Below are 23,668 nucleotides of genomic sequence, written 5' to 3' on the forward strand. Positions count from 1 at the left end.
TGTTATGTCTCTCGGGACACTTTGCAGGCATTTTAGGGGTCCAGTGCATCTAATGGCCTACAGACTATTCCTTTACCCCACAAACACTAACTACACCATTTTACAGTTTCCACCTAATAAGGGCCAAATTAGATTGAAGCCATGTGTCTCTGTATGGCAGCTAGAATTACTAAGGCATTGCTTATCTATAGAATAAACCAGTTTGGGTTAATTAGTTACTCAATGAGACCCAGTACTGATTTTATGGATGCAGGCCCACTTCTGACAGAGGTTCTGCTATTTTTCATGGCTCCTCGTAGACGCTTTGTGTTGCCGACTGCACATCGTGGCCTCGTTTTTTATCGGGGAGTTATCATTGTCACAAGTCTGTCAGTGAATCCCTGTGCATGATGTTTTTATCAAGGAAACAAGTGGAATGGTTTTAATTTAATATGTTTTGGCTTGCGATATTACGAATATTTATGGGAAATGTCATAACTCAAATGCTGTGAAGATTCTTGAAATCGCTTTGCATCATTCTGTTTAACATCAGAATGAAGATATTGCAATCATCAAAGAACTGCACAAAGTCTTCACAGGAGTATGTAAGATGGTCGGTTCACCCTAAAATTCAAGTTCTGCCATCATTTTCTTGTTCAGTGTCATTTTATTTCTCTATGAGGTATTTGGAACGTCAGTGGGGTCCAAACAACATTAGGGTCCATTGGCTTTCACTGTGTGGGAACTTCCCTTCTTTTTGTATTCCACAGAAAGTCATACAGTTTTAGAAAATCACAAATGTGAGTAAATGGTGACAGTATTGTCATTTTGGGGTGAACTGTCCCTTTAATTTTTTTTTTTTAAACAGCCACAAGAATGACTTCAGGTTGCCAAGATGACCTGAAATAACATTTTAAGAAACTATTACTTTTCAAAATTAACACGAATCCTTGTCTCGTGTAGCAAGACTATGGAATTACATTTGCTTCAATAAAAAAAAAAAAACTAAACTTAACTTTTTCAGAAACTATCAAAAATATGCCATTACAAAAGAAGAAAAACACAATGAAAATGAAAAAAAAATTAACTCAGTCGCACTAATTTAACAGGCTCTTCAAATATGCCTCATTCTTTGTCAATGCTTTTCAAAGATTCATTTTCGCTAATCGTGGATTCTGAATGCATTGCCACAGATTTCGCTTACACTTTGCAGTTTTTCTCAGGGGGGCAGGGTTTCATATTTTTTTGAAGCACCCCTGGGCGCCGCCATTGGCTACCGGACCCCCACCTGCTGTTAGCATTCCATTGACTCCCATTAATTTTGGCATCACTTTGACAGCGAATCACTTTACACCTGAGACGTTTAAAGACTCCATTTGTCCATTAATTATTTCTAAAGAAACACAAAAATGTATAAAAGGCTCCATTACCTGGTATCTTACATTATGGTCCCGTAGAAGCAGTTTTTGTAAAAAATAGGCTAACGATTGCATCATAACCAGCGACTCTGTTGCACAGTAGAGAAATTACAGTATGGACAGGAGGAGAAGCTCGCAGGCAATCTTTTACTGTCTATGAGGCTATCGGGGGGACGTGGAGGCATGAAGTCAAGGGAGATAATTAATCAGAATACTTACCAAAATTTGCTCCTGTTCACGCTCGCCTTCTCTGCAAGATTCGGTGTGTGATTCAGATTTCTCTTGGCACAGCGATTAGAAGACTAACAGGTTGCTCACGTGACATTTACGTCATCAAGCTCAGTTTGAGTCTGGCAGCACACCCGACCCCCAGGAAGTGCGTGCTTCTAATTGACTTCATTTTTCTCCGTTGAATCCAATGGGGTCGCTGTGTCCATTTCTTTTACCGTCTATGGTTTTTCGTTTGGTGTGACACAAACTTCTCATGGGGGCGGCCTTAACAGTGATCTACTCTGATTGGATAGTGAGCTTTTGATGGACAGGTGCTCTCTGACCGGGAAGTACAGACGCCACTCAGTTACGTTCAGTTTTATAAGGTTTCGTTCATTTTTATTGAACCAAATGTAATTCCATACAAGACCTTCAGACTGAAGGCTTGAAGGTCTGGAATTCATGGCAGCTTTCATTGGCCAAGGCCTGCTCATGAGGCTGTTTGACTGAGATGTCAAACAACCAATCACAGTTTGTTTCGTTCAGTGCACGTTTCAGGGGGCGTGGGAATGTCACAGAGTGGTGAGTAAAACTCTAGGACTTATTTTAAAGATTCTGTGCCGCGAACTTTAAATATTTGACATACTTTTGAATATCCGGCATTTAGTTGATCCTGAAAAGTGCTCGTGGTCACAGTTGTAAACACGATGGCTTTCTTTTGTTAAGGGGTTTGGTGCCATGGTATTTTTGTTTCCAGGCGGACCGTTACAGAACCGGACACACACGTCTCCCGGAAATCCTGTATAATTTAACCAATCTGATGACGACTTTGAAGTGTTTCCACTTTTGTGTCCCATATGCATCAGACGTTTAGACAACGGTCTGTGGGCGTGTCGTCTGAGAGACAGGAATCCTTTTGTCCGTAAGATGATAGAATTTACATTTACTGAAGTGAATTATTAGTTTGTCTTTGCATAACCCACATAAATTGTCTTTAGTATGTTGTCTTTTGACTACCAGTATTATTTTAGAATTTATAAACAATTATAGTATTTATTAATATTATTAGGAATTTTAGTAGCTTTAATTATATACATTGAGTTTTTATTATTTTTGTGTGCATGTTTTTTCTATTTAAATTTAATTAGTCTAGTTCAGTTTTGGTATTAGAAATTATTTTAGTTCAACTTAAAGTTTCAAAGCAAATTTTTCTAAATCGCCATTCAAGTTTTTCCATGTAACATTTTATTGTAGCTTTATTTCAATGAATGAAAAACACCCTCCCTCAAATCTCTGCAAGATCTCAAGATAGAGCTTGTATAGTTATTTTTTTTGTCCTTTTCATCAATTATATTCGTTCGATCAATCATTCAAGTCTGTGACAAAACAAATCAAGGATAATACGTGGGCTTCAAATCCTTAAGCTCATGTATGAGCAATAGCAATATTGATAAATCTCTACTCATTTTACAGGATCTGACCAGTTGAGAACCAGTCTCTTAATGATGTGCTGAAATGAACATTTATTTCATCAGGTCTTCATGACTGGGTGTAATAAAACAGGACAAGCTACCCAGACGGCTCAAACTCACATCCTGTTTACAGAGAAATTATTATTATTTTTTATTTTTTTCAAAAGTATGCATGGCCAAAACAGGCAAAGCTCACTCAATTCTAGTTATCTGACGGACTGGAAACACTTCAAAGAAAGACATGGAAAGAACCAAACTGTCCCAGCATGTTCATTTATTGAGGGGGCATCAAATAACTGTCCAAATGGAAGAATTTTGTGTGTTGTTTTTTAACATAACCGTATAATATAACAGGGAATGCAAACAAGACAACTTGATATCAATGCAAAAAGGCGTTGGTGAGAGCTCGCAAGCACTTGTGATGAGTGTGAAATTATTAAACACTATTATAGCCGTGAAGGTAACTGGCACAACTGCCAATGATCGTGAAGTCCGTCCTCATCCACAGCTGAAGCTGCAATTGGTCAAAGCTACTTAGTAGCGGTAGTGGTCCGCTTTGAAAGGACCGTCGTGGGGCAGACCCAAATATTTGGCTTGCTTCTCTGTCAGTTTAGTCAGTTTGACGCCCAGCTTGTCCAAGTGTGCGGCAGCCACTTCCTCATCCAGCTACACGTGCAAAAAACACAAAATGAGTGAAACATATACATCTCATATATTCTGATAACCATCTGTTAAGCTTCGCTTCTTCGATTAGCATGAAAAACATCTGCATCTTGTTTTGAAGTAAGCTTGCAGACCTTTTACATCAGAAAAGATTCCTAGATAATGTGCATATTAATGATAGCACCTGTATCTGCAATAAGAGTTTACATGAAGTTACTGTACCTTCTTTGGCAGGAAGTAAACACCCAGTGGGTATTTGCTGGTGTTGGTCCACAGCTCAATCTGGGCAAGGACCTGGTTGGTGAATGAGTTGCTCATCACAAAGCTTGGATGGCCCATGGCACAGCCCAGGTTCACCAGACGCCCCTCAGCCAAAACAATGATGTGACGGCCACTTTTCATGCGGTAACGGTCAACCTGTATAAAAGAGTGGAGAGTTAGTCAAAGTCAGATCACAGTTAAACATCATGGGTCAGAAAGCAGGGCTGTTAGGTTTTTCCTTCACCCTCAGATTCCAGATATTCAAATAGCTGTATCTCAGCCAAATATTGTCAGATCCTAACAAACCATACTTCAGTTGAATGTTTATTTAAAAGTAAAAACTTTTAGGTACTCTGATCTTTCTCCTAAAATAATTACTAAATCATTAAAATATTTCAATATCATCATTTCAGTATTTATAATTTGGTAACACCCATTATTATATTAACAATAATTACATGCAAGTAACCCTAAATCAAACCTTAATCATATAGTAAGTAGTAAGTATATGTAGTTAATTAATATTAATCAGTACTTAAATGTATAATTACACTGTAATAAGAACACCTTAAAATAAAGTGTAGTAAAAGTAAAAAAAATAAAAATAAATAAAAAAAATCCTTATTTAGAACAAAAACCGAACATGCATAAACAACACTGAAGTCATTAATCTCATACCTGAGGTTTGATGTTGATTTTCTCCGCTGCATGTTCATTGAGCCACTTCATGTCAATCTCACAGTCAAAGTGGCCAATGTTGCAGACTATGGAGTCATCCTTCATCTGCTCAAAGTGTCTGTGAGAGGAAAAATACAACAAAAAACACATGATGTTTATACTACCTGATAGAGCAAATGACAAAGACGAGCAACATTTCTAGTCAAAGCATTTCAAGATTTCAAAGGCCTGTTCACAAGTAAAAGCCGAAACAAACCACTACAAGAACAATAATCTAAAACAACGCTCAACCATGTGGTACCAACATTAAATGAATTTGTGATGTTTGCCTTTCCATTTTATACAAACCACCAACCGTAATATTACATTTGACAAGTAACTCGTCCTGCATCTTTTATTCTTCAGCCAACGAATGATGCCTCAAATCATGCGGCTTTTTGAGCAGAGATGGGCAATTATGTTTCTAAGCAATCAAGGCTGAAGCAAAAATGTAGGTTCAAAATATTTCACCTCAACCATTTCTGGACTGCATTTGCTTAACTGGTGCCAGACAGACATATGCAGATTGCCAGCCTTTAAACATGTCCCATCAGCTCTGAAAACTTCCAGAGAATCTAAGACAGTTCTCACATCTGTAGATAATACCAAACAGCAGCTGTGCTCCACTGGCCCCTGCGTGTCCTCATCCCGACCATTTATCACAGAGGCCCACACCCCATCAGCCCGCTCACCTCCGCCTCTAACCCTGCACGCATATGCACACGAAACTCCAGCGAGCGCTGCATGTAGCGGGCTCAAGCCAGATCTCACGCTGTGTGTGTTTGATCGCAGGCCTAGGGGTCCTTCCACCACACATGAATCTCCCTGCCTGTTCCGAACAGAAACCCCACTTCACCATGTTGAAAGTATTCATTGTTGACTAACTTTCACGCTGAGCCGGATGACATGCTCATATGCAGTTGGCGTACAGTGTGAGAATTCAATTCAGTTTTTTTTTTAGAAAGATGTCAGACGAGTTAAGCTGTTTGAATGCTGGAGTATGAACGCAATGAAGGTGTAATATAAAATATTAATACACTACTTGTTTTAGTTTTTTTACGGAAATTAATAAGGGTGCATTACATTGATCAAAAGCAACGTTTTCAACTTTGACAATAATAAGAAATGATTCAAGTCGCCAATCAGCATATTAGAACTATTTCTGTAGAATCATGACACTTGCAACTAGAAGAATAAATGACATTTTAAATAAAACAAGAAAAACATTTGAACAAAAGTAATTAGTAAAACAAGCATCATTATCATTTCAATTATTATGTATCAAATACATACATATATATTTTAGTGCTTCCAAGCGATTAATCTCATCCAAAATAAGTTATATTTATTATGTATAATACAAACAAATGCATGTATATATTTCAGAAAAATATGTTGTTTATATATTTATATATAATATAAATACAAATATATACATAGATATTTAAAAAATATCTGTGTGTGTGTGTATTTATATACAGTATACATAATAAATATACACAGCACACACACATTATGAAAACAAATTTATTTTGGATTCAATGAATTGACAACACAAATATATATGTATATAGATGGATAGATAAACTTGATTTCATACATGTAAAATTGATCAGATCATGAAATGCAGGCATTTCATAGAATGAGACAAACTAAGCCTGAGAGACTAAGGTCAGATAAAGACATTAATGTCGCTAGATGCAGTAAATTTGATTGAGTAATAACCTTTTGTACCATAAATAATATTTGATTCATTACTTCCCTGTTGAAAGCAAATGTGAACTCGTCATTGGGCAAAAAGCTGCTGAAATTGCTACAAGATTCGTTCTTGAAATATTTTCCATCTGGTCCATCTTAAAACAACTAAAAGTATCATTACGAAACCGGAATTGAAATCGGAAATAGAAAATTCCCAGTTCTCAAGGGGACACAAAATGCAGTACAACACACATTCTAGCTTGACATCTGTTAGTTGGTTCATGTTTGATTAATGCATTACTAACCTGCCAAGGATAATGTCCTCACAGCCAGTGGTTGTCACAAAGATGTTTCCTTCTTTGCAGGCCTCGTCCATGGTGGTCACCTCATAGCCTGAGTAACAAGAGCCAAAGGCAAGGCAATCAGACACACACAAATCAATAGAAACTTTTATATATTTTAATAAGCATGGGTCAGAATAAGCATGTTTTGTTTTTACATTAATATAGGAGTTACACTGAATGGTGAATTAAGATTATTCCCATATTTTTACATTTTATTTTCACAAAAGCTATCTGAAACCTAAAAAGACACTTTACTAGCATTTAATATGGGCGTCTCATCTTTGCCGAGAAGGAAAGGAACACACACAAACATACCCTCCATAGCCGCCTGCAGAGCGTTGATGGGATCGATCTCTGTGACGATGACTCTAGCACCGAACCCTCGCAGGGCCTGAACGCAGCCCTTCCCGACGTCACCGTACCCGGCCACCACTGCCACCTTCCCAGCAATCATCACATCTGTGGCGCGCTTGATGCCGTCAATCAAAGACTCGCGGCAGCCGTACAGGTTATCAAATTTACTCTGAAGGGGAGAATAAGTTGTTCTCAAATCAATACTTTTATTTACAACAGCCTTATAATATTAGAACCATGCATAAAGTGCTCGCATTTGTCAACAAGGATGAACAAAACAGACCATCTAATGATGACAGCGAACAACATGTGATGGTATTATATGCTGGAAATAAGAAGTTTACCTTGGTTACAGAGTCATTGACATTGATGGCAGGAACTTTCAGTTCCCCTTTCTTCAACATCTTGTAGAGGTTGTGGACTCCTGTGGTGGTCTCCTCAGAGATGCCCTTGATTCCTGAGAGAGAAATCACAATTCTGCAAATGTTAAAGGCCCAGAGAATCCTGCTCAATGCATCGGTCTTACTAGTAGGCAGACAAATTAGATTTTTGCATAGCTTAGCTTGACCCTCACTGGTGTGACTTGTGACCGAATCCAATAAAGACATTTCAAGCATCTACTCAGGGAAAGATCAGTGACTGTCAGATATCTTGTGACAACTTTAGCGGAAAATATACAATATCTTGGAAGCCAAAAGTATTATCATAACTCCATTTGGAAACACTTCTGGCGTTAAGCCACACGAAATGAAAATACGAGGAGAAAGTCACTGCAGGTCTTCATTTTTGTGCGGTTTCACAGAGAAACTGGCTATTAAGTTATTAAGTTTTATGCTTCGTGATGTGTGCCATATCCCGTTCATGTGGAATGAAAAAAAAATTATTAAAATACTAGCCATTATGTTAAATAGAAAACACATTCTGGTCAATGCTAAAACTGGACACAGTAAAAGCAAAGATGTGCATGACTGTTTAACTTTTATTGTTTAGCTTACATGTCAGAGGCAGTACTTTAAGTAATAATGTTAGTTAACATTAAAATGAAACAAAAATCAATAAATTGTCTAATCTATTTTATTCCTGACCGGTACATTTTACTAGATGTTACATGACTTCTCTAGTCATTTATGATGACTGAATACCTTTTTAATAAAGTTATATCACACTCCCAATGCTAAAGAATACTAAACGCAATTAAAAAACATTTTACATATAATAAAACATTTGCTTAAAAAAAAAAAAAAAAAAAAATTACAAACTATAAAATGATAGAATCATAGAAAAACATTTTGCCCATTGCTTAATTTTGCATCTCTTCATGGTCTGTTGTAAATAATTATGGACTGTAATTGGTCCACATTCGCCCGCCATAGGCAGGAGTAGCAGAAAGACCCCAGGTAGGGGGTCTTGTAGGGTTTATTTTTCCTCTTCATTACACTGCCATCATGCAGTTTTCATATTTAAAAGTTTACCTCTACATTCAAAAGTTTGGAATCATAAAATCAATAAACACATTTTAAGATTTACGTGCCCCATATACAGTAGAAACAGTAATACTTTCAAATGACCATTTTCTATTTTTTTTTTGTATTTTAAAATGTAATTTATTAATGTGATGCACAGCTGAATTTTCAGCATCATTTCTCCAGTCTTTAGAGTCACATGAGGAGGAATCCATGAGCCACTCGGTTATAAACATTGTTTAAAAGCATTAAGTTAACAGTTCTTTAGTTCACAGGCCACAGCGTAGAATCAGAGAGCTGGCCTTTGTGTTACCAGACCAGATTCTTAACCCTACCAAAAGGTCAGAGGTCAAAAGAGCAGCCTCATAAATTTGACCTATTAAAATTTTACAACATTTACAGCCGAAAACTAACACCAAAATCTCTGTCAAATACAACAGCAGATACTTGCCCTTTTCCCCTCTAGGGTAACTATCACAATCTATGATTTTCAGTTTTAGAAGACTGCTAATATTATGCTATAATGCATACTTTCCTTGCTTAATCAAAAAGGGAACAGCTTGATCGCGCATAGGTCTGCCATCTAGTGGCCATTAAACAACAGTACAGTAAAACTAAACTATAAGCATCAGCAGGCCAGAAGCAGTGGTGGAGAGCCAGGGTGTATACGTGCACTGTGCTCACATTTATTTGTGAATTCAAAAAAAGGGTACATATCAGCATGTGCCTTATGTGATCTCGAATTACACAATATATTTTAGTGCATGCATTTGAGCGATGTTTTTATGTGCTGCGTGTACATGCACAGTTTGGAGCTTTAATCGCCTTTTTGGTGATTTCACGACTTTACTAATGACAGAACTAGGTACGCTATTTATGCTGATAGTTTCTTGTGCGGGTTATCCATGATGAAGTGATATAGAGTGTGTTCCACATATTTATGTACTGTTGAAAATTGTGCAGAGTGAGAAACGCCTGATGGGACAGGAAAGTGTGTTTTACAGACATAGTCTGACAACATCTCATCAGACCACAGTTCACAGTTGTTCTACTGAAGCTTATTTGGCTGCTGTAGTTTTTTCACTTGTTTGACTCGCGCCTGACACTGAGGTGAAGCTGAAGTGCGCGTCTGAAAATTCTCCCATTTGATTTGATCATAAAGAGATACAGCGGTTCCACATCTTAATAAATGCATTTCTTGTCATGAAAAAAAGGGGACAAAAAAACGGCACTTTTGATTGGGGTGGCCAGAAGTACGGTTATTACTAGCCAGGAAAATCCATACAATGATAGTCTTTGGGGCAATGAAATGAAACGGTACTTATACGAGTAGTCTGAATGACTCTCCATGACCTCTGGCTGTCGAGGAAGAGGGTGAGTAGATGACAGAACAAACATCATACCTGCAAGCAGTTTGGGGTATTTCTGGTGCACCAGATTGGTCAGGTCTCCACCGTCGTCCAGGATCATGTTGAGAGGTTGACCGTCCTTGAAGTAGATGGTCTGCTCTATGCACCACACATACTCTTCATCAGTCTCTCCCTTCCAGGCATACACTAGAAAACAGCACAAACAACACCTTAGACATGGATATAACTGTGTAACTAGATGCTGCAAATATTACTGCAAAGGATGAACTGGTCACTGGGCTTACGAAGTTTAAGTGGTTATTTTCAAAGTCACGTTTATCTTATATTTACCTGCCTCACATAAAAATAAACATAACGTAATTTTACATGAGTAAATGCAAGTAATAAGTTACAAGTAAATGCTTTTTTGCCAAAATAAGGTGCAAAGTGGACAGAATGTTTTCAAAAGCTGAAAATCTGCTCTTTTCCAAACCACAACAAGCTCTAAATATGTTTGATAGATTTCATGAGGCATTAATTTCTAGCTGGTGTAAGAGTTAGTTGAGAAATGCTGTAACATAAGCATTGGATGCAAGTAACAACCACCTACTGTCATCAATCTAAATTACATTTAGTCATTTAGCAGACGCTTTCATCCAAAGCCACTTACAAATGAGGACGATGAAAGCAATCAAAATCAACAAAAGAATAATGCATGAGAACTAACAGAAATTAAACTAAACCGAAATAGAGAAAACTAAATGAGACTAATAGGAACACATGAAATTCTATAAAACTATATTACTTACAACAATAGAAAAGTATGGATTAATGCAAAGTCACCCATTCAAGACCAAAAGTCTGGGGTCAATAATTGTTTTTCAATAATATTTATACTTTTATTCTGCAAGGATACATTAAATTAAACAAGTGACAGTGAAAGATTTATTAATCAAATAAATGCTGTTCTTTTGAAACGTCAATTCAAACCTTAGTGATTTTTTTTATAACTGTTTCCAACACTGATAATATGATAATTAGATAAGAAATGTTCCTTGAGCATCAAATCAGCATATTATGCTTTCATGTGAAACTGAAGACTGGAGTAATGATGCTGAAAATTCAGCTTTACCATGACAGGAATAAATAGTTTAAAATCTACTTTACATTGAAATAATATTTTTCTAAATATTACAGATTTTTTTTTTTATCAAATATTTACAGCCTTGGTAAGCATTAGATTTTTTTAAAAACATTTAAAAAAAAAATCTTACATCAAATGTTTGTGCATGTTATTCATGCTACAGTCACTGAGATATCAGATAATACCATGCCATTAATACATATTTGAATATTTTGGTTAATCAATACAAGTCTGCAATAAAACTAATTCAAACATATAAGCCGCTTCTCAAAACCCCAATGTATAAAGGTCTAAACTACAAATCTAATATTCTAATCTAACTAATAACTAATATATGACTCTATTCCACAACCTAGTGAGCAAGTAAGCAGCATTTTAATGCATCATAGTCATGCTCCCAATTACAAAACGCTTTCAGCATAATTATGCTGCCAACTAAAACACCTTCTTAAGGCCAAGTTCTTAGTCAGCTCTGTATTTAGGCTAATCCTTTGTGGAGAGGCAATCTCATAATGCACTGTGATCAGAGTTAAACAAATCCATCCAAGAACATATTTATTGTTCATTCTATACTCAAAAGTACTATTAAACAATTTAATCTAAAAAACCAGACTATTTCACCCTTTGTGTGTTTTATTATAATATAATACCGGTGTATTTTTATGCTTTCGGGAGCACTGCAAGTTGCCTGAGAAGAGACTTAAAATAGGCATTTCACAGGTAAAATCAGGCTAAAAATCATTTAGCTTGTATCAATTAAATAAAGGTTTTAGTGCTTAAAAATGGCATGGGAAAGCAGTAATGATGACGTTGATAGAGTTCTCTTAACCTGCGTGCTCTTGCATGTTAGTCCTTCAAAAATGTTGAGTCAAATCTAAAGATTAAACCCATTTGTGCTGAATCTAGGTTTACCCTGCATGGAGCACATGCTTTAAGCTGGATGTTCTCCTTATCTTAGATTTGATTACACTGCTTTAGAGCAAACAGTGGGCAGTCAGTCCAGCACACCAACACCGGTTACCTGGAACGCCAGATTTAGCAATGGCTGCTGCTGCATGATCCTGGGTGGAGAAGATGTTACAGCTGGACCACTGGACCTGGATCACACACAGATCAAGGAGAAGGAATGAGAGCATGTGACACATGTGCAGAGACTATATACATCAGCTTCATAACTTCTCGGGTAAAATATGGCCTTGGGCTGGGAAGTTCCAGAGGAAATAGGGGATAAGAAGAACGATGCATTTCAGTCAGATATCAGGTTCAGGCATCTAGGAGCAAGAAAAAGGTGAAGAAACTATACAGTCTCTTTGCAAACAAAGTACTGTGGCTTTTATATTTAACCCTAAAACCCTGTTGGGGACAAATGTGGGCAAAATAATTTTGATTTATTTTTAAAAAATACTTCCCTTGATCTGAGCGGTACAAGACTTGGCTACTTTTCCTAAGTTTACCGCCTGAACACACACACAAAAAAATGACTCGATTCTACAATGTTAAGTGGGTGAAAAAAAAAAACTCCTTAATTGTTTGTTCGTGGACAAAAATGGGCACCCATAGGAATGAATAGGAAAACCTGTAATTCAGAGCATTCTTGTTGTTTTTTTGTAAAATAAAATCAATAAATCCAATACAATGTATATCTAACATACACACAAATGAAGGGCTGATCCTGTAGTCTATGCAGCCATTGAGTATGAGTAGTACTATAGCCATCTAGTGGCTATTGATATTATTGTTTTTTATTCTTGATTTAATACCAATAAAAGGCACTAGATGCCAGCAAAAACACTTCATCTTTAGGATTTAACTCTCAGAACTTAGTGGAATGATATTTTTAATGTAGGTAAAGAAATAATAAATATAACATAAAATAAGCATTATTTACATAGAAATTGTGGTACTTTTAGAGGTAAATAAATTCAAAAATAACCCCAAAATAAAAAAAAAATACCATAAATGGATAGAATAAATTTTATCGAAGACATTGATATAACATTTATAATAAATAAAAAATTGGATGACACCTGAGACCTCTGTGCCCACATTTGTCCACGAACAAACAATTAAGGGCTGTTATGTGAACAGGGTATGAGGGTTAATATATAAATGTTTTCTTAAATATACATGCATGAGTGTATTTATATATGCATGTGTGTATTTAGATATACATAATAAATATACACAGACATACATTATGTAAACAAAAACTTATTTTGATGCGATTAATCATTTTACAGCACTAATTAAAATACAATTTATTCTTGTGATAGAAAAGCTGAATTTTCAGCATCATTAATCCAGTCTTCAGTGTTACATTATCGTTCAGAAATTCTAATATGCTGATCTGTTGAACCAGAAACACTTCTTATGATTATCAATGTTGAAAACAGTTGTGTTCCTTCATATGCCCCCCCCCAAAAAAAAAACATTTCTTTTTCTCAGGGTCCTTGATGAATATAAAGTTAAAAACAGAAATATTTTGCAACATTACAAATGACTTTACTATCACTTTTGATCGATTTAATGCGTCCTTACGGAATAAAAGTTTACATTTATTGCAACAATAAAAAAGAAAACCATATAGCAACATCACAAGCAGCAAAGAAATACTACACATTCAGTAATTGTTGAATTTAAAATTTTAAAACCTTACTTTTAATGGTTTTAAAGAAACATTTTGCTCCAAACTGAAAAATGTTGAAGAATTTTATAAGATATAAGATGACATTTCGAAGAATGCTAATGCAGTTATTTTCCATACCGACAGTTCATAATCTACTAATGTCACGATCAAAGCAAATGCAAAGTGCATTTTTAACGCAAATATATATTCATTTTTTTTTTTGGGGGGAGAAATAATTTTTTTTAATGGATTTGCCTTTGCATCCTCACCTCAGCTCCGAGAGCGGTCAGAGTTTCAATGAGCACAGCGGTCTGTAGAGTCATGTGCAAGCAGCCTGCGATGCGAGCGCCCTTCAGCGGTTTGGTCTGACCGTAGAGCTCCCTCATCTTCATCAGACCCGGCATCTCATTCTCAGCTATGTCGATGGCTTTACGTCCCCACTCAGCCAGGCTGATATCAGCTGGACAGAGAGAAAATGACAACAGATTAAGCATAAAAACAAATGCTAAATTCAGGAAACTAAAAAGAATGATTAAATTAAATAGTCAAACTTGTACGGATTATGTAAACTTTCACTAATGCATTTGAAAGCGGTTACATAGTAACAACAAATCCCATTATTACATGCAAGTTTAAGTGGTCTTTAAAGTGTCGGTCTCATATATGGACATCTAGAATAGGAATTCAACAGTTGACACCCAAAACCACATACCTAACATGTTTTAAACTGGTTGAGGAGATGGTGCTCGGTTTCAGATGCACACTTAACAACCAGTAGGCAACCCAAAAGAAATCCCTTTTCTCATAAGAGTGCAGTACTGGTGCACTTGGACATTTCATTCTCTGAATTTGAAAAACTGAACTCTGATCTCTTAAGACTAGGGAGCTAAGTCCAGATGGATTTACTATTGAATTACTTGAGCCTTATCTGTACGGAGAACATCGGAGAAGTTTACTGAGAAACAACAAAAGACGCTACGAGTGCCTCAGAGACAGGTGCCAAGTCCCGACTGTGCTGACGTGTGACTAAATGCGACGCACAAACAGTGAAGATATGAACTTAAGTGCGTTTAATCTGTCGCAACTCAAAGTACACCTTTTTAGCTCCTAACATGCATTTTTTTGTTGCAGAAGGGAACGTTCATTTGAACTGGACCTTTTCAATGAACCGATTGAAATGATTCACGAAACCACTTGGAGTGAATCGAGGGTTTAACTGAAATCAACTGGAAATATGTTTTAGACTTTTATGGCGTTTATTAGCATGCAAACTAAAAGCAGTGTTTTTTTTAGTGTCAATAATTTAGTTTAATAGAGTTTAATTTATATGCAAATCACATTTAGGCTCTAAATGAATATGTTCTAAGTGAGATGATACATACTATAAACGCTATTAATAAAACACGATTGAAAAACCCAATCAAACGTTTCCCTACTTTAAAGTTGAAGTGTCAGGGTCCACGTGATTACGTAAAGAGTATCTGAGCCTTTTTATGAACTGTTCAATATACTGTTCAAAAGAACCGATTCACAAAAATGAATGACTACGATCAACGAAAAGTGGCGGCACGTTTGACTACTGCATTATGGGAAATGTTGTCCAGCACCGCAGGAAATCTCATAACATGGCGATTCTACAATGCACGCAAAAACTACAACTTCCAAACTTTCTCTTTCACGTCTTCCGAATGGGACCACACTAGCTTGTTTGACAGGTGTTAAAGATAAAATCAAATAAAATACTTTCTGAGCAAGCACAAAATGGCTATAATGAAAAACTAGAGATATTAAGTGCGCGAACAGTAATTTTATGGGGGTGGGATTGCAATAGTGCGTCTCGTGCAAGGTAGCGCTGACAATGACGCCTCTACTGCCATGTGATACATAAGCACTAGCGAGATCTGCAACAATCCATGCTCGACCAAAAATACACCCCAGGACCCTTTTGCAGACAATCGTACGCTTTATCGAGAGTCAATAAGAGAGCTTACTGGAAACCACTAGAGTGGAATTAGCTCATTACTACTGCCGGCAAAAACATGATTGCGTGATTTTGTGCAGAACAGCATCGAACATGATCCGATGTCAATAATCAAATAAACGTATACTAACCAACTTTGAATGGAAGTTTCTCTGACATTTTGCTGTGTTGTCGTTAGGTAAGCCTGATATGGGTTGGTCTTGAGCCCGGCTGTGGAGCTGAGTGAGTGCAGAAGGAGGAAACTTGTTATGTGAACTTGAATATAAGCGTGTACAAACCGGTTGTTGTAATATTCATGAGATCACGCAGCCTCTCATTTCTCATTAGCCGAAATATGCCCCGCCTTATCGCTGTAAATAATCCATAGTGGGCGTGTTCATTTGCTCTTAGGATAGCCAATGAGAATCCACGGTGGTTTAAGGCGTGTAATATTATTTGGAATGTAGAGATCTTGATTAATACAAGTTTCAACAGGCTCTTGTGTTTTACCATTACTTAACTAAAATTACAAATATATAATTTTTTATTTTATTTTTTATTTTTTTGTAAAATCCCTATAAATCAGAGCCACTAAGAACAGTTTCAGTTGAACGGTTGTTATTTTGGGTTATTTGGATAACACTAGGGCCCCCTGTGTAAAGTCCATTCAATGTCCTGAAAATATGCCCCATGTTTATCCCCATAACTGAATTTGTCTGGTTTGTGTGATGAAATTAAACCTGAAAGACTGAAGATTTACATATCTTTTAAATATTTTCCAAACACTCTGTCAATCATAAAATTATTAAATGGTTAAAGGATGGTATGAGGTCAAAATTGTGCAACTGGCTGATCTGAATTTAAATGTTGAGGTAGATTATTACTCAGACTAGCCAAGTTTGGGGTTGGTAAGATTTGTTAATGCTTTTGGAAGTCTCATGCTCTCCAGCAGTAATGTATTTGTTTAAAAATACAGTAGTAATATTGTGAAATAATGTTTAAAATTTCCTATTTCAAAAGTTTGGAATCATATAATAAAATTTTTTTTTTTTTGAGAGAGTAGTTTATGCTCACCAAGGCGGCATTTATTTGACATAATATACAGTAAAAACAGTAATATTGTGAAATATTATTATAAAATAAAACAGCTATTTTTTTAAATATTTTGTTTCAGTGTATTTTAAAACTTAATTTATTCCTGTCATGCAAAGCTGAATTTTCAGCATCATTACTCCAGTCTTCAGTGTCACATGATTCTTCAGAAATCATTCTAATATACTGATTCACTGCTCAAGAAACATTTCTACTTATTATTAATGTTAAAATGTTGTGCTGCTTAATGAAGAATCTGATACATTTTTCAGGATTCTTTTATGAACAGAAAGTTCAGAATTTATTTAAAATAGAAATCTATTCAACATTCCTTTATCGTCACTTTGAATTCATTTATAAATGTTTTATTCATATATTTTAACAAATCTTACTGATCCCAAACTTTTGAATGGAAGTATTTATGTATCTACTGTACTGAAGCCTCATTTTAGTTGAATTCTTTAAGTCATGTACCAGGACCAATAGAAACTCAGTCAAAATATTTTAATAACAGTAATAAGTGAGATTATGACGGTAATGATATAACAATAATAAATCCAGCACCTACAAGATAATGAAAACATACAAATGTATTAAAGCTTCGTCTTTCACATCCTGTACAAATCAGTTTGCATTATTACACACCGCATGTTGCTTCAAAGCCTTAATTTTCCTTTGCACTTCAATAAAGAAACAGAAATGCCCTTTCTATTGATGTCTCTGAAAGACTGTATGCTTGTAATGGACCGGTGGGTATATTCTCCTACCTGGACACTGTTTCTACAAATTCATATTCAATAGACAAAAACTCATTTTCAAGGTGAGCACTGATGACGTGATGTGCATAAAGAAAGAAAAATTAGGCAAACAATGGAAGGAAAATCTACTGCGCAAATAAAAATCCAGAGAGGCGTTAATTTGGCAAAACTTTAATGCAGGTGTAAGGTTGAAAGGCAGAGAAGGACATAAATGAAGAGTGTCAAACAATAAACAATGTGAATGAAACTTTCCGATAAATAAACAGTTAAAGTTTAGTGCTTCTCTCACCTCTCAATATTCAATAATCAAATTATTTATAGACTCTCATGAGAGGAAAATGAATAAAACCACTCTGCCAGAACATCATAATAGTGACAGACAATAATCTGTGCAGTCTGTCCTGTCTGTACAAATCTGTTTGAATGCATTCACATCTCAGATATAAGACAACAATCTGAAATCTACAACAAACCTTGTCCTTTTTCTCCCTAATACAACACTCAGGTTCAAGAAACCAATTGTAAAGATATCTTAGAATCAATTACTGGTATTTCTGAAATATCTCAAATACAGTACAGTACACGTTTCTCGAGTGAAGAGACCGATTCCATATAGGAATCCCATGCTGCCAAGAGACTGTAAACCATGATGCCATTAGAGAGAGACGCTGTGTACAGTAAAAGCCTTACAGTTTCAGCAGCACTCAAACTTCAGATGGATCCTCAAAACTTCATGCCCACCTCAGTCCCGAAACGGAAAGCAAGACTTGTACACATAAAGCCTAAGTGCTGATCTAGGACGTCCCGTGGGCGCAGCGGATATTAGACGTGGGAAGCACCTGCACTGAAACGCTCGATGCACAGAATCAAACGGGGCTTTCAGTGCTTTTAACAGAACTTGCGAACAAATGAACTCGTAATATACCACATGTTCTCTCCAAAAACACGACACTTCCCCTGCGTGCAGAGGGTTTCTGTGAGTATTGGTTTCTCAGATAAAGCAGAGGATTCCTTGTGATGGAAGCTTGAAAATATAAGACTACTTTAAAGGTAATGAACACACAACACTGATCTACTACAAGCCTTTTGTCATGTTTGAACAGTCCAGAGATGAGGAGAAATGAAGCAAGATCTCAGACTTGCTTAGATGAGTGTGTTGACCTGACGGAGATTTGTCTTTTTATTTATGTTTTTGTTTTCCTCTTGTGTGTGTGTTTAAATATGAAGACGTCATACTGTAACATTCCAGGTCCTTTAGTTACAGGTATCGGAGTGAGGTTTATGCCTTGTATAGTGTGTATGGGTTTCGGGGGGCATTAATTGGCAGCCCACGCCTCCAGGTCTTTCATGTCATCCTCATCCTCTTCTTCTTTCTTCTTTGCTGCATTTATGAAAGACATTCAAGAGCTGCATTTAATACAAGAGAGTTGCACCAGAAATGACTTCATGTGTCATGTGAAGTACCTGTTACTAATGCAAAGGTTACGTTTTTCAATCTTAAGTAAGTTATTTCTTAATGAACTATTTCAACAACAACAAATAAATAAACCAATCAACATAAAACAAATAAATCACATTAACTGTAAAATGTATTTTTCCAATGTGTTATATTGTATCTTTTATTATAGGTTTAATAAGGAAATATGATAAGACTTCACTTTAAGTAGTTTTAATGTACTTATTATGCCTAAAATCTCATGAATAATTATAGCCACATTTATAATACATCTATCTATTAACTGTTACATCTTTAGAAAGTATAGTGCACTAAAACACATGACAAACAATTACATATTATAATGCTTTTTAACTTTGGTTACAGTTATTCATAAAAATACATACCGGTAATGCATTACAACCTATGTTATGAATACCTTAAATTATAATGCATTATACATATAGGCTAAAATAGACTTTATTAATTTAAAATGTTATGTTTCAGTCAATGCATGATATTTACTACCAATTTCAAAGTGACATTTTTTTCTACACTAAATGTCCAAAAACTAGAACTAAAACTAAAAAACTTAACTGTCTAAAACAAAACTAGATATCAGGAGACTTGTGCTCCCAAACACCATGTATGTGAATGCGTGTGTCTGTGTGTGTGTGTGTGTGTGTGTGTTTAGTACCTGGTCTGGCAGGTAAGGATGTAGAGGGCACATTTGGCAATGGTACATTGTCTCCAATCTCCAGGAGGTTCTTATCTAACTCTTCCTGCTCCAGCTCCTCTAGTTCAGCTAACAGCTCATCCTGAAACAACACAACATCTCTTTATGACTTGTATTAACATGCATCACAGTATTTTCATTTTTCACTTGTGATCAGTTCACCCAAATTAGATGTTAATAGAGATGTTAAAAATCTCCCAAAAACTTAGATCGTGGCTGTGGAGTTTGCTTGTTTTAATCTTACCTCATCAAATTCCTCCCCAAACCCGACAGGCTTTGAGATTGCATCTGAAATTTCTTGCGCCAGCTCCTGCTGTTCTGTGATGTCCTGCATGAGGTCGTCCACTTTGTCGATGTCCCTGAAAGTACAAATTAGGTGCCATGAGTGCCATACAGAATCCTAATAGCTTGCACTGGTAAACTAATCTTATTTAAGATCTCATACACCCAAAACCTTAATGTAGTGAGGCTGATACAAAAAGGGAATAAAACACTGATAATAGAAGAGAAGCTCCTCACATGTTGTCATGAGCAGCTTTCATGGCCTTGGCAGCGAAGCCCATATTCTTGATGACCTCGGTGTTGGTGTGAGCGTTCTCTAGTGCCTCCCGCTGGAACTCGATAGTAGAAAGAGTGCCATCAATCTGAGCTAACTGCTTCTCATAGCGCTTCTTACGCTTCAGTGCCTGCAATGCAGCTGTTTCAAACAAAAAGAAAGGTAAAGCGATTAAAGTGCAAAATAAGAGAATTTTGGAACCCTCTAGAAAAGTATTGCATAGCATTAAGTGTGATTTATTTAAAAGTTAAAGAAAACACTATGTAATTATGTGTCAATTGATTTAATTTGAAGCCACTTTTATTTCAATTAAGATTTAGCTCAGTAAGCATTATGCATTATAAAACCAACTATTACCCAGTAATGTGGTTTGTGCACTTTATTGTCAAGTCGCTTTGGTAAGAAAGTATTTGCATGGAAAATAAATATACAGTAAAGGTAAGATGGAAAGCCCACATTGGTAGATTCTCAATGCTAAATTAAAATTGTGAGGTCTCCGATCCCCAACAGATCTTTCTCTGTTATATTTCTCAGGGAAGCAGTGGTGCAGAGTTAGCGACTCTTAAATGAGGCACACTCACCAAACTTAATCAGGCAAGTGAGCTGCAAAAAAAGAGAAAAAAAAGTGTTGCGTTGTAGGGAGAATGTGGTTGGCAGCATAATAATGAATTAATAACAAGCACATCTGTACAGACATGCTTTTCTTGTAAAGTCTGAATCCTGCAAAGCCAGTCAAGAAAAAAACGTGAAAGAGATTATATTTTAAGTCAGTAAACCTATTTTAGGACCATTACAATGTGTTTTTTATTGTAACATTTTTTTTTTCCAAAAAGAACTGCCTATACTCATTCTCAAAATAAAAAAAGTATTATTTAAGTTGTAAAGTGTTTATAACCAGGGTTATTATCATTAGCTACAAATAAAACCCATTTAAAACATTTTGATTACTTGAAATGATATAAATAATAACTTAACTTAAAAAGTGTAACTTATTTTATTTCAGATCTATTTTTAATAAAAACATCAAAAAACATAAAATTGTCACAGTAGTAGTTGCCTTTTATTTCCCCCTTTTTTTTTTTTTTTTTTTTTTTGAAAATCAGGATGACGCTGGAAAATTACATTTGAAACAGATGTCATAATGAAAAAAAATATTCAGACTATGCTCTTTGTGTGAATCACCCATAAACTGTCATTATACTAAACACAACGTTCCATTTTTGCTTTCTACAGAATAGATTTTCATATACTGTCAAAACAATGATTTGAGTTGTCAATTTATTTGTAGAAGATGAAACAGCAGCTGTGTTTGTTCAATGTATGGAATAGGACCTTAATTTAGCAGGTTTGCAATACAATAAAACCTTCAACAGACTCTTACGTCATGTGCACGTTCAAAAGGGGCATTCCAAAGGCGTCACCTGACACAAAGGTCATGCAAATTAAACACTTTTTCCATGAAGACATTGGAATTGTAAACTATGACAAAACATCAGTCCCACACTCGTTGCAGTCAAACCATCGGCGTCATCAACCGTGTTCCAGCGGCCCTCATAGGCTAATCAGATCAATTATTGATTACCTATGTTCTGGGGACTTTAAATGTGGAGTTGTATTACAGGCCGTACAACCTAAGCGGCTCTTTAAAATGGTCCTTATATTGCACTGAAATTATTTATGGAGCTATCTCTGGATTTGGACATCTATAGTAGCATCGATGGGACAGAAAAAATACAGACTTATAAATATACGTATTGTAAATGCATTTACATCATTATATTTCCACACCCAAAATGTGACACTAATGTAAACCATGACAAAGTAGGAGTTTAAAACAAGTTTTTTTCTTTTTTTTTATTCTCCAGGTTTTGAGCAGAAGGGTAGTTTTTAGTCCTTTTTCATGTATGTAGCTCAGTAATAACAGTCAAATACAGAATGTATTTAAGTAGCATTATTTAACAGTTCAGAGAAGGTCAAATAAAAAAAAAACTTACAAACAATAAAGTTAACATTTGGACAGCTGCATTAATTTTTTTTTATGTTAAAAGGGTTTTAAAGTATATCTTATCACTGTTACAGAAGGTAATATATGAGAATTATTCTTGACTTGTAATGTACAATTTTGCAAAAATTACTAAAAGATTATTGGAGTAATTTTCTTACTCAGAATTGTTTTACTTTGTAAATAAAGTGTTCTAAATTTAAGGCTTAACACATTTTCTCTCCAAAATAAAAGAAAGAAAGAAAGAAAGAAAGAAAGGACAAAAAAAAAGTTTAATATCTTTAATTGATGTGTTGCAGATAGTACATTTATCAGTATGGATACATTTGCAATTTAACATCGGTGGATAATTGTGTATATTATTTCCATTATTTTGTTCCCAAAATGTTTTATCATCACCATGGATACTAGGATAGGTCAAAGATTAATTGGTGGAGGGCTACAACATTTTATCTGTCTAGCCCAAGCATCCTGAAAAAAATTATTACAATTACAAAGCACATTATCGTCCTAAAATCTACCTCTAGATCATTCCATTTCTCATTTTTGCATGACAGCTCACATGTGTTTTAGTAAAAGTCTAGCCCTGTTAATTAGTCTGTTATTATTATTATTTCAGTTACAAGATACGTTTTAACATATTCCTTTGTGTAATAAACCAACATGAAACAACGCTAAACTAACGAAGCAGTAACAGCCACAGTGCCATCCTAACCTGAGTTAACCAGCTGATCTATGCCAGGTGACTCACCTCTTTTGTTCTTCGTTCCGTTTCTCTTGGCCGTCACAAGCTCCTGCTCGATCTTCTTCTCAAGGAATTCTTGTTTCTTGGTCAACATTTCTTCTGTTTCTCGCAGTCGCTGGATGGCCTCTTGGGGGCTTGGATATTTGCCCCCTTTTCCATTGCTACCAAACAACTTCCCAAACAAAGACATCTTGCCCTCGGGAGTGATATTAGACTGGTTTTTGACTCCTGGTCTAGACGCTGTCGATCACTGACCCAACAAGCTTGTTGTTGTTTTTTCTTCTTCCTCCTCTCTAACCCAGGCCGCATGACATCATCACGTCACAGGAGCGTGACTCACGTCATGGCGTATCGAGCGTCTCCACTCTTTAAATAAATAAATTTATACATTTAGCAGACGCTTTTATCCAAAGCGACTTACAGTGCATTCAGGCTATCAATTTTTACATATCATGTGTTCCCGGGGAATCGAACCCCTAACCTTGCGCAAAAATTGTTATTGTATAAAGTATTATTATTATTATTAAAGGTCTTAAGTATATATGAACAATTAACATCGGGTGATATAAAATGTCATGCAAACAAACTGCAACAAACTATCCGTCAATCCGGGCATTGCTAAAATAATAATAATAATAATAATAACCTTCTTCATGTATAATCCTCAGATAATGAATAGTGTTGTT

At 35.8% G+C, this 23,668-nt stretch overlaps 2 protein-coding genes across 3 annotated transcripts; both read right to left on the reverse strand.

Moving 5' to 3' along the window:
- Positions 1-3,336: 3,336 nt before the first annotated feature.
- LOC132160812 (adenosylhomocysteinase B-like) lies at positions 3,337-15,967 on the reverse strand. 2 transcript variants are annotated; one of them, XM_059570514.1, is made up of 10 exons: positions 15,811-15,967; positions 13,968-14,158; positions 12,094-12,169; positions 9,983-10,135; positions 7,461-7,573; positions 7,078-7,285; positions 6,724-6,811; positions 4,682-4,799; positions 3,965-4,159; positions 3,337-3,745 (listed from the first exon to the last, which is right to left on the reverse strand). In XM_059570514.1, the coding sequence occupies exons 1-10, from the start codon at positions 15,836-15,838 to the stop codon at positions 3,614-3,616; spliced, it is 1,302 nt and encodes a 433-aa protein (XP_059426497.1). In that variant the 5' UTR covers positions 15,839-15,967; the 3' UTR covers positions 3,337-3,613. The 2 variants fall into 2 exon arrangements, with proteins under 2 accessions (XP_059426497.1, XP_059426498.1); XM_059570515.1 differs by lacking the exon at positions 15,811-15,967 and adding an exon at positions 14,411-14,430.
- Positions 15,968-18,651: 2,684 nt separating this feature from the next.
- On the reverse strand, positions 18,652-23,299 carry LOC132160814 (charged multivesicular body protein 4b). Its single transcript, XM_059570516.1, has 5 exons — positions 22,989-23,299; positions 20,199-20,376; positions 19,924-20,038; positions 19,641-19,761; positions 18,652-18,889 (listed from the first exon to the last, which is right to left on the reverse strand). The coding sequence occupies exons 1-5, from the start codon at positions 23,170-23,172 to the stop codon at positions 18,825-18,827; spliced, it is 663 nt and encodes a 220-aa protein (XP_059426499.1). The 5' UTR covers positions 23,173-23,299; the 3' UTR covers positions 18,652-18,824.
- Positions 23,300-23,668: the final 369 nt, after the last annotated feature.

The sequence above is a fragment of the Carassius carassius genome, chromosome 17, assembly GCF_963082965.1.
Source record: "Carassius carassius chromosome 17, fCarCar2.1, whole genome shotgun sequence".
Lineage (NCBI taxonomy): Eukaryota > Metazoa > Chordata > Actinopteri > Cypriniformes > Cyprinidae > Carassius > Carassius carassius.